Below are 14,536 nucleotides of genomic sequence, written 5' to 3' on the forward strand. Positions count from 1 at the left end.
CTTCGTCAAATTTTAATAGGCCTGGGCCCACGCGGCTCCGGTGAGGCAGCATTGTGGCCACAATAGTCGTGACTCTTTTCAAGGCCTCTTCCCACCCGGTGTTCGTTCCATTGTTAGTTTTTTTTGTTTTTCTGCAGCATTATTTTATGGTTTCCGAAAGCATTATTTGTAAATTTAAAAAGCCAATTGATGCCATATAAAAGCAGCAATTGCATCGACTGATTATCGTTAAGGAAAACTATAAGAATATATTGTTTTTTTTAGGACAAACAGTGAGAGTGTACCCGGGTTTGGGTCGCAGATGAAGGTTAAAGAGAATATAATCACTAATGAAGGCCCTCTTAGAGTCAAGTGTACGTGAGTTTTGATAAAGGATGCAATAATAATCTATAATAATATATATATAATAATAATCATATGTGGTTGTTCCTCGGAGTAACAGTGAGAGTGAAGCCGTCTTTGGGTCGCAGAATGAAGGCCCTGGGGTCAAGTTTTCGTGATGAGCCGCCGCTGACGCTGTAGTGCCGTAGGAACTGCGACAGGAACACTTTTGCTGCTGTTGTCGCGAAACGGGACCCTGAAATATCAGATGTATCGTCAATATTTTTTTTATACTATGAACGCCTATGAACGCCTGCAATTCCAGAGGAGTGACATTCGCGTTACCAACCCTATTAACACTCCACAGTCTCCACACCCTCATTGAGCTCTGGAAACCTTACGCACCGGCAGGAACACAAAACTATGAGTAGGGTCTAGTGTTATTTGGCTGCGGTTTTCTATAAGGTGGAGGTACTTCCCCAGTTGGGCTCTGCTCTAGATCGGGAATGACATCGCTGTGCCCTACCACACAAAGCGAGATGACATTCACAGTGCCCATACCATACCTCTATTTGGACGTAGTTTAAGGACATAGCCGAGGTAGGTATAGAAGTAAAGAAGCAATTCATGTAGGTATTTATTAAAATAAAGGAAAAAAATTAAAATTTCACTGCTTTGGGCAAGATTTGAACTTGCGACCTTTTAAAACACCGGTCCAATCGCTCTTAACCAACTACCGGAGCTTACCCCAAGCATATATATGACCTCTCCATTCCTTCTTGTTTGTTTACACGTTTATACGCCTTAGGCAAGGAGGCGCATGGCGACATCTACCATAAGAATGTTGTATCTTTCCGGCACCGAAGTTTCAAATTATAATACCAGTAATAATGTGTTAACCCATATGTTAATTATTTGAGGCCTGAATCTGATCATAGGCGTCGTAGTGGAATAAGGATTCAGTCTAAAATTAAACTTCTAAATGACAACTATCTGGTAATAACGTACGAAGACTTAGTTCAGTTATATCCTTCAGTTATGACAAAGTGCGGGGGCGGGCGCCGTGAGTTACGACAAATCTCTAATATGTGTTAATATTTAAATAGCAATCGACTTCGAGGTTTCTCGCACGTGTAAGCAAACGTCTAAAGGTTACATTCTGATTGCGGCTGGAGCAGCATGCAGCATGCAGCCGGAGGCTGGGGATGCTACTGTAATATTCTAAATAAAATGCTTCACTGATTGAATGTTTAAACTGTTTCTCTTGAACTGTACTGCTGCCGTTATTACGTTTTACTACTGCGACGTTCGGATGTCAACTGCAGCTGTATTACTGTTCGGGCGTCGTTGTTCCTACCGCTGTATCTTTATATTTCTTTGTCCAAATGAGAGACAGATTGAACGTCATAATCGGGCCAATAATGCGGCTGCGAACTTCACTGACTTTATCAAGGAAATTGACAGATACTGGCAACAACGACGCCGCGACAGTAGGTAATGCAGCTGCAGCTAACATCCAAACTTCATCTTAAGATAGAGACACATTTACAATAAACTTAATAGAGAGCTCAACGTGTGCGAAACTAACTCTGTGGCCTAGTTCAGTGAGATCTTGATTAAGCTGCGACTCTATTTAGTTGAATGAATTGTTTGAGCAAGTTGGTAAATCACTGCTATGAATATCTAAAGGTATGTATGGCAGAATATTCTGCTTATTGGCAGACGAAAAGCGCTCCGGATTGCACTGCTGTGGGTCAGACCATTAACGCTCACGATGTACAGCATACCGACAGTCACATATACTTTACTCACCGATGCAGTGTCTAGGCCCAGTGACAAAAGGCATGTATGTATATGTCACAATATTCTGCTTATTGGCAGACAAGAAGGGCTCCGGATCATACTGGTGTGGGTCTGACCAGTAGCGCTTACGATGTTTAGTTACAGTATAGCGGCAGTCATATATACTTTACTCACCGATACAGTGTCTAGGCCCAGTACCAAACGGCATGTATGTATATGGCAGAATATTATGCTTATTGGCAGACGAGAAGCGCTCCGGATCGCACTGGGTTGGTGTGCCCGGTAGTGGGCACGATGTAACAGTATACCGGCCGGCAGTCACATATACTTTACTCACCGATGCAGTGTCTAGGCCCAGTACCAAACGGCATGTATGTGTAGGGTAGAATCTTGTGCTTGTTGGTAGAGGAGAAGCGCTCCGGATCGCACTGGTGAGGGTCGACCCAGTAGCGTGCATCGCGATGCAGGGAATATACTGGTAGCCATATGTGCACGCCCGCTTCTGCCTGGAATGACATTTAAACTTAATGCTTCTTTTAGAGGATCGTTATATCGTCATAAATAACTGTTAGAGGAGAGATTATGACTCTGTGCATTGAGTTTTTATTGGCTTTAAAGCGCGATAATTCTATTTTATGAAATGCTATCATAAGAAATGTAGTGGTGTCGGTACTTATGCTAGCTATATGGTACGAGACGTGACATGTTATAAAAGTACGGGGTAGTCTTTTGTGGTAAACCTGTGTCATACTCCTAAATGGTTTTAGAGTTTGTCTACAATAAGCTAAACTCTGCACTGACTTGATAAGCTAGATACTTAGGAAACGTCACCACAAACTACTATGAAACAATTGCTGCTATATACGTACATCTTGTATCTGCCACGTTGGTGCTTAGTTACTTACTCGAGATGAATTTTATTATTAGATAATGTTGTTAGTGAACTTACAACAAAGTGAGTATTTCCATCGGGCTGGCTTGGGCCAAAGTCGTAGCGCGCAACCGAGCGCCGATCTGCGGCACCGACCAGGGGCCACAACCTCAGAACCTCTGTAAAATAACACAATTATTACGACGAAGAAAGAACTAATTTATTTTACTTGTTGAATCTTGTTTACTGTTTAGAGTATAGACGACCTTAGTCGTTCAGTAAAGGGTTCCGCGTGGTGCCAAGCTTTTAAGTGTTTTGTATATTTAAGTTATACAGATGTATATGTTGTCCTGCATATCAATAAAAACAATATATATAGACGTCCATAAGGTACGGTGGCTGTTTAACTGACAGTTCATATTTGTTAAACTCACCGCAGACACACATGTCCAAGTATTCCAACCCCTGGACATTATCGTATGCTTCCTTGTCCTCCTGTGACCCTGGTAACTGGTCCAATTCACTCTGCAGTTTTTCCTGTATGTAGAAATTATAGTAGGTACAATTGTTAAGAATTCGAACTTCAATATTAAAATACGATTGGACTTATTGTCTTAGACCTAGAGATTTTGCTCTCAGAAAAACACTGCAGTCTTGAAATCTGTATGTCTATGTCTGTCCTGAAAATATAAATAAATGATATGAAATTATAAGATTAAGTTCTTTCTCGAAACTTTTTGGAGGGTGGTGCTCTGTCACCAATTTGAAGATTTTGCCTTCTGTGACCTAAATAATTTGTTGCAATAAATCTGCAGAAAAGCTTTGATATTTTATCTAAGAATTTTAAAAGACATCAAGTTAAGAAAATAATGCCTGAGTCATGTCGTAAAGTTGAGAAGTACAGTTTACCTGTGTAGTAGGGTTGGTAGCCATTTCATAGAGGAAATAATTGATGAGATTTGCCGTCGTGTCGTAGCCGGCAATATAGAACAGGACAGCCTGGGCGACCAAGTCGTCGTCGGCGAAATCTGGAAATATTTATTATAAATATTTGGAAGAAATTTTACAAAGTAAGTCAAGACCTAGCCCCAGCCTAACCAAGGCTACCGCCGCTGTGACCTAACGTCCGAAGTATGCACTATGCAGCTCTGTGGATTTTAGACGATAGACGATAAATGACATACTGAGGGCCACTTGCACCATCCAACCAACCCAGGGTTAACCGGTTAAACCGTTAACCCAGTGTCAAATTGTAACTCCAGGTTTAACCGGTTAACTCCCGGGTTAGTGGAATAGTGAAAGTGACCCTAAGAATACTAAGATTAATGACAAACACACAAAGAAATGCCCTTACAGGGATGCGAACATATCAGGCCGTCCCACTTTCCTAGGCATGGTCACCACCGACGAGGCTAAGAGGCCGTATAATTAAACAGCTACAGATAAATATTTTTTTTATTTCTATTGCTGGAAGAAAAAGGCTCTGTAGTTTGATTTCTTGTAGTGATTATTATTATTAATTCTTTATTTCAGATAAATTTTATCCATAGTATTGTTAGTTTGGTTTATGGCTACGTTAGTTAACTACTACAGTATTTATTTATATTTCATTGAACCTAACATTTCAGTAAATTAAGTACAATCCACCCTGTCAGCTATGGCCTTATGACTATACTGATTTGACTTATTTATATGTATTGTTAAAACCGGTCCCGACATAGGTTGGTGCGGTACCAATATTGTGGTATATTTTTTACCAGTAATTTTTAGGCACAGAGAACCTAAATCTGTGACTTAAATAGGTAGGTACGATTATTGCACCTCATTTTAAATCACATATAAGCGTCAAAAAACCCGTTCATTCGTAGCGAAAAAATACTTTTAAAACACTATCCTAAGAAAAAAGAAGATCCGGCACAAAGTGAAGCAGCGAAATACCGATTTTTGCCACTCAATTTACTCCAAATGAACACAATAAATGTCCCAGAAGAAAGGAGCCGTCCACCTTCACAATCCCTCAAAAGCGGGATTAATGGTCTCAAGCCCACAATGGTCGTCACAACAAGTAATAATTGAATTTCTCCGTCAATCAAAGTCAACACTTGCTAAAGGAGAACAAAATTAAACATGGTACTTACTCTCAGCGCCTGACGCCGTTTTGCCTGAAATGAGAAATAAGTATGTTGCAAAGTAATTTTGATTTGAATGGTTTTGAAGTGTTTAATTACGAGACCTATGATGTCGGTTTTCAATCTTCTATGCTGGGTATTAAAAGGAAATAAAATATTGTGATATTTACACGCGACCTAGTGCCACAGTAAAGCGTTATATTATACAAGTTAATATAAAACTGATATCCTTGAATTAAATAAGAGAGAATTTTTTTTTTCATTTGATTAATAATTTTTTTTAAATCAAAAACTTCATTTTTAGGGTTCCGTAGCCAAATGGCAAAAAACGGAACCCTTATACATTCGTCATGTCCGTCTGTCTGTCCGTTTAGGTCACAGCCACTTTTTTCCGAAACTATAAGAACTATACTGTTCAAACTTGGTAAGTAGATGTATTCTATGAACCGCATTAAGATTTTCACACAATAATAGAAAAAAAAAACAATAAATTTTGGGGGTTCCCCATAGAACTGAAACCTAAAAATGTTTTTTCATCAAACCCATTCGTGTGGGGTATCTATGGATAGCTCTTCAAAAATGATATTGAAGTTTGTCATATAATTTTTTTCTAAACAGAATAGTTTGCGCGAGAGACACTTCCAAAGTGGTAAAATGTGTCCCCCCCCCCGTAACTTCTAAAATAAGAGAATGATAAAACTAAAAAAAATATATGATGTACATTACCATGCAAACTTCCACCGAAAATTGGTTTGAACGAGATCTAGTAAGTAGTTTTTTTAATACGTCATAAAATTAAAAAAAAATTAAAAAATTTCATCAAACCTATGTATCTATGGATAGGTCTTCAAAAATGATATTGAGGTTTCTAATATCATTTTTTTCTAAATAGTTTGCGCGAGACACACTTCCAAAGTGGTAAAATGTGTGACTTCTAAAATAACAGAATGATATAACTAACAAAAATATATCCAATATACGGACCCCAGGTTACACAAAATTGGTTTGAACGATTTCTAGTAAGTCGTTTTTTTTTTTAATACGTCAGAAATGTTACGGAACTCTTCATGTCCGACTCGCACTTGGTCGCTTTTTGATACAAGATTTTGTAGCTGCCTGCACTTTTCTTTCAACAGGCAACTAATATTAATCCAGACAATTCTAACAAACCCAAGTACAATTATAAGTTACGTTGTTTTATCACAGAGTTCCTCAAACTAATAATGGGAAATGGGTCTAATTTAGCTTGGAAGATTGGACCAACATGAATTACAAACAAACATAAGCTTGTAAAATAATTGTTGCTGTGAACCTCAGTTTGAAAAAACGTCGTGGCATAATTGAAAAACAACTTAAACAACTTAATTTTGATTCTGTATAATTGGCGTAGCCACGGCCCTCGTACATCGCTAATCACCCAGCATTTGGATGACTAAGTCACAGCCCAATTCCGGTTGAATTTCTAATTATAATCAAGAACATTTATGCGGTTTCTATAACTGTGAAGTATAAAGATATGACTCGCCTTAGACCGGGTCGGGTCCGGGCCGGAGCTTCCGCCGGCACTTCGTTTTCTATGGAAAGCATCAAATGATCACCGGTCATCTGTCATAGAAACCGCCGGAAGCTCCTGCCCGACCCGGCCCGGTCCAACGTGAGTCATCCTTTATGAGCAGCATCCACCAGAGTCTGTATAAAGTCCGGGCTCGACGTGGCTCCGATTTAAGACGATATTTAGTGCACAAACGCTTCTCCATACAAAGATAGTCTTCATTTTCCTCCCTGGATATTAACATTATGGAAAATATTTTCACACATTTTAATGTATCTTCATCATAGCTTTGCCTCTTCGTTTGACTTTTTTAAATTTTTTATTATCATTATTATTAATGTAGTAGAAGCGAAAAAACAAATTTTGTATATATTTAAAAGCTCCTGACACAATAATTAAATAATCTAGGAAAGAGAACGCTCCTGCCAATGGCCTGTGGTGATTTTTACACATCAAATTTTGCACAAATATTTACTATAATACCCAGAGAGAAGAATGGGGAGGCTGCGTTTGTATGGAGAAGCATTTTTGAGCGGTCGTCCACTTTCATCTTATACAGCTCACCAAACTTCTTACGTCATAGGTCCTTATTAACATCCTCAGACACATACATATTCCCTACGTCATGGGTCCTTATTAACATCCTCAGACACATACCTATGCCCTACGTCATGGGTCCTTATTAACATCCTCAGACACATACCTATTCCCTACGTCATGGGTCCATATTAACACCCTCAGACACATACCTATTCCCTACGTCATGGGTCCGTATTAACACCCTCAGACACATACCGGCGGCGTCCACGAGCGTCTGTATGAAGTCCGGCCTCGGCGTGGCTCCGCCGCGCCGCGCGCGCAGCGCGGACTTAAACAGCTCGCCGAACTGTTCGGCGTCACTGGACTTTATTATTTTCACTTTCAGCAACTGCAACAAATATTCCTTTTCTATTACATTAGTTTCCCCGTGTTTTTCTTCTCGGGTTTTTGCCACTGCTCGCTAAAAGAGTCTGAGGTCTAATTAACGCCACAAAAATTGGTACAGGCCCAGGATTAACACCAAGCGTCTGCAATCTAAGCTTTCATTCTAGAGGGAAAACTATGATTTTTGGGATTAGATAGATTTGCTCAACACTTTTTTAATCCAACTTGGTAAATATCAAATGAAAAGTAAATGTAATTCCAAGAAACTTGTTGGAAAGAGCCGGGCCTTGGGCCCGGCTTGGATTAACCGTACACCTTACATCTAAAGCCACTGGCTCTCTCGGTACCTAGGACGTCTTTGTGTCTCTGGACTTTCTTACAGATTTATGGTTTGAAATTCTCTTCGACAGCTGCGGACGGTTTACCTGCATGATTGTCTTCATATTCTCATAGCCGAAGAACTTCATGATCTGTGTAGTATCCTGGACAACAGCTCGCTTCGCCAGCCGGAAGATGCAGTTGTGCGGGTCCTGGAGGGAGTCCGTCGCAAATCCAAACGCGCATGAAGCGATCACATCGTTCACATATGCCGTAGAAATCTGGAAATTCAACAATTGAAGAATATAAGTAGGTTGTTTTTTTAATATTGGATTTTAGTCATTTGCTCGGACTTTCGGTGAGATGATTGTGATACCTGAGCAGCGTGTTCAGCAGCAGAACATTTTGGATACTTTTTGGAGTATATCACTCACCTATCGCTATCCTATCACTACCGTACCTCATCGACATCTAGCTCTGTATCTTGTCGCACTCGCTCGCGCAGATGTATATGTAAGTTACGTGCACAGACCGCCATGAGAGGCGCCATGCTGCGACAGCGCGACGCGGAGAACGCTGGGGTCAGCGCCGCGCGCATTGTGCGCCATCTTGAACCTGAATCGACAAAAACTCTATCAATAGGTCCCGTAAGGTTCCAACATCCTCCATCTTTATGTCAGCGATAGTGTTTGACTAAACTCAGTGTCGGTTTCAGGTTTGGCAAAGATTTGGCTTAAATTTAATTTTTGGTTTCGGCGCCAAACATTCAGAACAAAACTTCAATAGAAAAGTACTTAACTAATTCCACCGTGAACTCTGAAATTATTATTTTTAGTAAGTTTTAATCCTGAACCTAATTTTTATTTATTTGTCAGTTTATTTTACAGTAATTCTACCGTAACTACTTGAGATTCCGAGCAATGATGGCCGTAACCAAGATCAGCATGTTAATTACCTGTTAGATTATTTATTTCAAAAGTATCTACCTCTTAGCATGATGAGGTTCCTTCCGAACAGCGGGTCGCAGTCCTGGTCGATGTGGACTCCTCGGTCGCTAAAGGCCGCGAAGTCTGCCACCATGATCCGGCGGATGAGCTCCGGGTCGCAAGGTACGAGGGTAGGCACGTGGTATTGGTAAATGCCGAAATATCTGAAAAGAATAAGCAAAACAATAGTTGTAAAATAATATATAGTAAATTATTTTGATTTAGATTACCGTAAAACCACCCAACTATAGTCCAATACTGCAACTATGGTCCACAAGTGCAAAAGGAAATTAAGTATCTATACCAATGTTCCTTGTGGTTTACTCCTAGTTTTACCTTCCATTTATAAACATACTTTGCCTTAGAACTACAAAAATATAGTAAAATACACACCTGAACGAGAAAAATTTAGTTTATTTGTGGACCATAGTTGGGAGCTTTGGACTATAGTTGGGTGGTTTTACGGTATTCTAAGTGACGAAGGAGGCAATCTAGTCGACAAATCGCCTGATTCCAACCGATTACCGTAGTCCATCCATATACACCCGCAACACCAGACAGATTGTAAGCGCGTTGCTTTCCTTTCTTTAAGGTTTTAAGGTTATATCGGTCCGAAAATACCGCACACGACAGTTCCATTCCACAGTTAATCAGTGCGAGCCGGTATTAAACTAATTATTTACTTTCTCGAATCATATCTCATATCTATGTATGTACCTATATCTAGTGTAACAATAAAATGAAAAAAAGAAATGAAAAATCTTTTTTCACGCGACTGTTGGATCATAAATAAATAACTTAAAACTACACCGAACTAAAAAACATACACTATGGCTGCCAAAATGCACCAAATTACAAACATTTTCCTGTTTTAAAGAATATTAAATATTAGTAAAATTACTAACCTCTGATCTTTGAAATTATTATAACCAGCTTCAATAACCTCTACAAAGTTCTCTCGTCCAAATGTAACCGCCGTCAAATTCCCCAAAAACGGGACCGGTACCAGAGTCTTCACGCCATTCGATGAGAAGTACCGCAAACGCCATAACGAATACACTAAGCACAACACTAGTAACAGAAAGAACCACATCGTTATATTTTTTTATTCTCTAAATTTTGTTTAAAGCTTGTGTTTTTAAATAAAAAAAATTAACCACAGGTTTATTTAGTTTGTCCACTTAGGTTTTACCGTTCAGGTTTTTTTCTACATGTTACATACGTTACACACTCAAAAAAATCCTAAACGAATGAATTCCTTTTTGTCATTATTATTTTCCATATTACTTTAAGATGTGAACACATAATGTTTTAAACAACCGACATAAAATTTCAAATAGACCAAAGTTGTTATTTTAAATTCGATTTTCAAATTTAGAATGTCCGGTTAGAGACGAGTGAATGTTTAGATAACAAACAAATGACTAGCGGCTAGAGGTATCTAGTAAGCGTGTCATAGAAAGTTGTTAGGTAATAGTGACGCAGGCGATGATTCTATGGAGAGTGGTAATCATAGATGGTACAGCTTTGGTTACTTCGTAGAAATTAAATTTGGTTATGTGTGTCTCTATCGTTCGAATCATAAAAGGTAGATACAAAAAAAAACATTCCTCGAAATTAAGTCTTTTACAATTTACGTTAATTAAAAATATTGTAGAAGAAATACAACATTAACATGTAACTTTAAATAAAAGTAACACATAGTTTTGGTACAAAGGTTCTAGTTTAAGTACCTTGTGTGTTCAGATATTTATGAGCACCTCGGCCGCTCCGTTGTATCTGATGGCGACTGTACAGTCAGTAGCAAAGTAACTAAGCGGGTCAGGAATTCAAAATGATTTGAACAAAAACTGCTTTGCTTTGTAAAGGTTTACTGTACCATTTGTAGGTACCTATAGAGAATAAAGAACGTGTGTAGATATTTTGAACACCTCGGCCGTCTAGCAATTTCTGCGGCTAACTGCACAGTCAGCATAAAAAAAGTACCGTATCAGACTAAGTGTCAAAACTATCTCTATCATTCTCTAATAGCTTAACAAAAAGAGATATTTCTTTGTATTCTGTCGAGATTATTTAGGTATATAAATAGTAAAGTAATCGAGGGTGGCAAATACTTTTGGCGCGTTGTTTCATACGCTACTACGAGTATTGATGCAGTTAGTCGACAATAAAATTGTAATACAAAACACAATGTACTTTTATTACCACACAATGCTTGTGTAAATACGTCCCTTAGTATCGTTCAGCGTCGCACTGCATAACTGTATAGACTCTATACAGTTAGACTATAGAGTGGTAGGGTAAAACCGGGATCGATAGCCCAACTATTTCTCAACTATCTCTTGCTGTGTTTAAAAAATCACTCAAAGAACATTATTTATCTCTCCCTTAGTGTTTATATAGTATATAGTTATTTTTACTCTGTGGCTGACATGCTGCTGTCATATTTAGCTATGTTTCGGTTAATTATATATATATATATATATATATATATATATATATATATATATATATATATATATATTTATATGTATGTTTATGTATGTCTATTTGTATTCCTTATATGTGTATGTTTATTCACTGTAATTGTGTGTATGAATAAGGCTTCATAACGGTTTAGCAACACCTACTTTTTCGATTAACTTCTCTATTTCCGCTACCCAAAGGTTGTCTGGAAGAGATCGCTTTTTAGCGATAAGACCGCCTGTTGTCTGCCTCTACATTTAATCATTTTTTTATTTTTGTATCTTTTTACTGAGGTGTGCCAATAAAGAGTATTCTATCTATCTATCTATCTATTTTTATGGCATAATTAGTGAAAAAATTAAAGATGACTTTTATTTAATGTTAACTGTCCATTGGTGGATCTTATTACACAAGGCATAAGGTCCATTGATGGACAGTTAGGAGTGTTTCTGTTTATACCTATGTAATATTTTTGAGTTATAATCAGAGATCGGACAAATTTGCGTCATTGCTCGCAATAATGTGGACATGACTCCAAAATTAATCAAATATGTAATCATTTAATTACTTTCTTACTTGACTTAAATTTTAATTCCTAGTCAATAAATACTAAAGTTTGTTAAAGTATAGATTTATTAAAGAAAATAATCAGTATTTTTTCCAAATTTTCTGCAGTCAGTCTATTTCTTTTTACATCAAAAATATACTTAAGTGCTGAAAAACTCCGCTTGCACTCCACTGATGTTAATGGGGCAAACTTAAGTAGTTTTATAGGAATATTATTATTCCAGTATAATTCAGAGTTTATTTTCTGTTCTAAGTTGTGGGCGATAACCTCAAAATCGGGATAAACTAAACAAGACTGACTGCAGAAAATTTGGATAAAGATATAATTATGCGTTTAAACAACCCATTTTCCCCGGACATTTTACCCTACCCTTTCAAACCGGATCAGCTGGATCAAAAAATAATGAAAAGGGTACTGGCACTCTAGGAGGTTTCTCGTCTTAGCTCCCCTGGTAAGGTTACCTCGCCTGCGCTCTCTGGAAAAAACAGATAACTGAATATTCTGATTCTCCCGTAGGCGAAACAGATAATCTTAATATTTTGTTTCTGTTAATCTAGCGGTTTCTTATAAATTTTTGGTTCCAATTTGTTTGCCTGAAAAGTTTTTGTTTTGTTAACGTCTATGCAAGCTTAAAGCTCGTCACTGCGGCAAGTATCCCGGTTGAACTCCAAACTGGCGGTAACATGTGGCGTCATAGCTGCAAGCCAATAGCAGATTCAACTTGTCTTCCTCTTGTCGCGCGACTTGGGCGCTGGTTCAAGTTGCAAGTGTTACAACATTATACTGATTCCAACTATATATTGTTTTGAAAATTTAGAAATTAACTTAAAATTAAAGTCAGTCTCTCCAGCACTACACAAGTACACACTTGACTAGATGTAGGTTGCGGCCGCGCTCGCTGCCTGGTGACTTGGTGATATGGTGAGTGGTGCTTGGTACAGTCAGCATCAGCAGTCGCGGACGAAACAACGCGCCAGAACATACAACATTTCAAAGTAGTTGAGCACCCCCTTTTAGTTAAAATAGAGTTACAGAACTTGGTGTATTTTATTAGCACATTAAGTGTTACAAAATAAGGGGGTGCCCCGCCGGAAATTAAAAAAGATTTTTTGAATTACCCTAATGGGCTACATTAGCTTTTGTAAAATTATTAGAGAATGATAGATAGATAAGTATATAAATATATAAATCTCATCTAATCTATTGTCAGATGAATATTTATACATTTTAAAGACTTATTGTAATGAGGTTAGATAAGGAAGACAAACATTAGGGCAAGAGAAATACTTGTAGCGAATCTGCACATTATTTCTCTTGCTTCGAGCAATATAAATAATGATTTTCGTACCCCACATGACCCTATTTACTTCTGTGTTTCAATACCTAGTTAAATTTGCTTCTAATGTCAGTCTATCCGCCTCCGCTCGTGAGTGATGCCGGTAACCAATGTTCTCGTCGTCCCGAAGCCCGCGATTCCGACCATTTACTTTAAATAGTAAATACGACGCAAGGATTTTGTCTTTGTGCCTCGTTTGCTCCAGGCAAGTCCACAGTAACATGACTTGTCAGAACGGCTTCCTTAAAAATGATGGTGTCAAATGTTATCAATATCTTAGTATAGAATTTCATAATTATACTGAATTTAAAATGAAGCAAGCAAGCAGCATCATTTTTTAAGTATATAGGAATTGCACGTCAGATAGATAGTAGGATAACTATTGTAACATATTATATTACAGTGTAACATAGTATAAAAATCGGCCAAGAGCATGTCGGGCCTTTCTCAGTGTAGGGTTTCGCAGTTTCCAAACTAAAATAGGCCAAACCAGGGGCTATTAGTAAGTATCATGCACATTACACGCATAAGGGAGTACCTCAGCAGCGCTTTGTACGTCTTTTGACTAAGAAGAGAAGATTTTTTGCAATAACTCAAAAACGACTGGACCGATCATGTTCGCTATAGTTTTCACTGAAAGTATTTATCATGTTTTTGTTTCACGAATTTTTATATTTTTTTGGATCCATTGCTTCAAAAGTTAGAAGGGGGTGGGGAACACTTTTTATTCTTTCGGAGCGATTATTTCCGAAAATCAAAAAATGCACTATTGGGTCAAAGCAAAAAATATCATTTTGTATGGGAGGTACCCTAGAAAAATTATTTTATAGTTTTTATATTACCATTCTGTTGCAATTTCTAGCACTGATGAGCTATACCAAAGCCTCGGACGGACGGACAGACGGATATGACGAAACTATAAGGGTTTCTAGGTGACTACGAAACCCTAAAAAACGAGGCATAAACATAAATTCCGATAAAAACGATTTTTCTTTATTATTTATGCAGCACATAATATTTACTTACCTACATAGGTATAATAAATTCTTGTAAAGGATTTTCTGTTCTGCTTTCTGTATAGGTACATTAGTTTTTACTTTTTTGATACGGGGTGAATACTCCGGTATGATTTTTGTGGTTAATATTTAAGTCCAATTGTATTTGTATTACATCTGTTGGCAAACCTTAATAAATAAATAAAAAATTAAATAAATAAATAGCTTTGAGGTTGAATTGGGTCTCTATTGTTTCCCATAAAGTTT

The 14,536-nt window shown here is 37.9% G+C and overlaps 1 protein-coding gene across 1 annotated transcript; it reads right to left on the reverse strand.

The window, feature by feature from the left end:
* Positions 1–398: 398 nt before the first annotated feature.
* Positions 399–10,884, reverse strand: LOC133521778 (cytochrome P450 9e2-like). The gene is made up of 11 exons (XM_061856847.1): positions 9,810–10,884; positions 8,905–9,068; positions 8,379–8,533; positions 8,026–8,199; positions 7,472–7,604; positions 5,134–5,157; positions 3,905–4,023; positions 3,430–3,532; positions 3,074–3,174; positions 2,462–2,630; positions 399–577 (listed from the first exon to the last, which is right to left on the reverse strand). Exons 1-11 carry the CDS (start codon positions 9,995–9,997, stop codon positions 414–416), a joined length of 1,494 nt encoding a protein of 497 aa, XP_061712831.1. The 5' UTR covers positions 9,998–10,884; the 3' UTR covers positions 399–413.
* Between the last annotated feature and the right edge of the window lie 3,652 nt (positions 10,885–14,536).

This window comes from Cydia pomonella, chromosome 10 (assembly GCF_033807575.1).
Source record: "Cydia pomonella isolate Wapato2018A chromosome 10, ilCydPomo1, whole genome shotgun sequence".
NCBI lineage: Eukaryota > Metazoa > Arthropoda > Insecta > Lepidoptera > Tortricidae > Cydia > Cydia pomonella.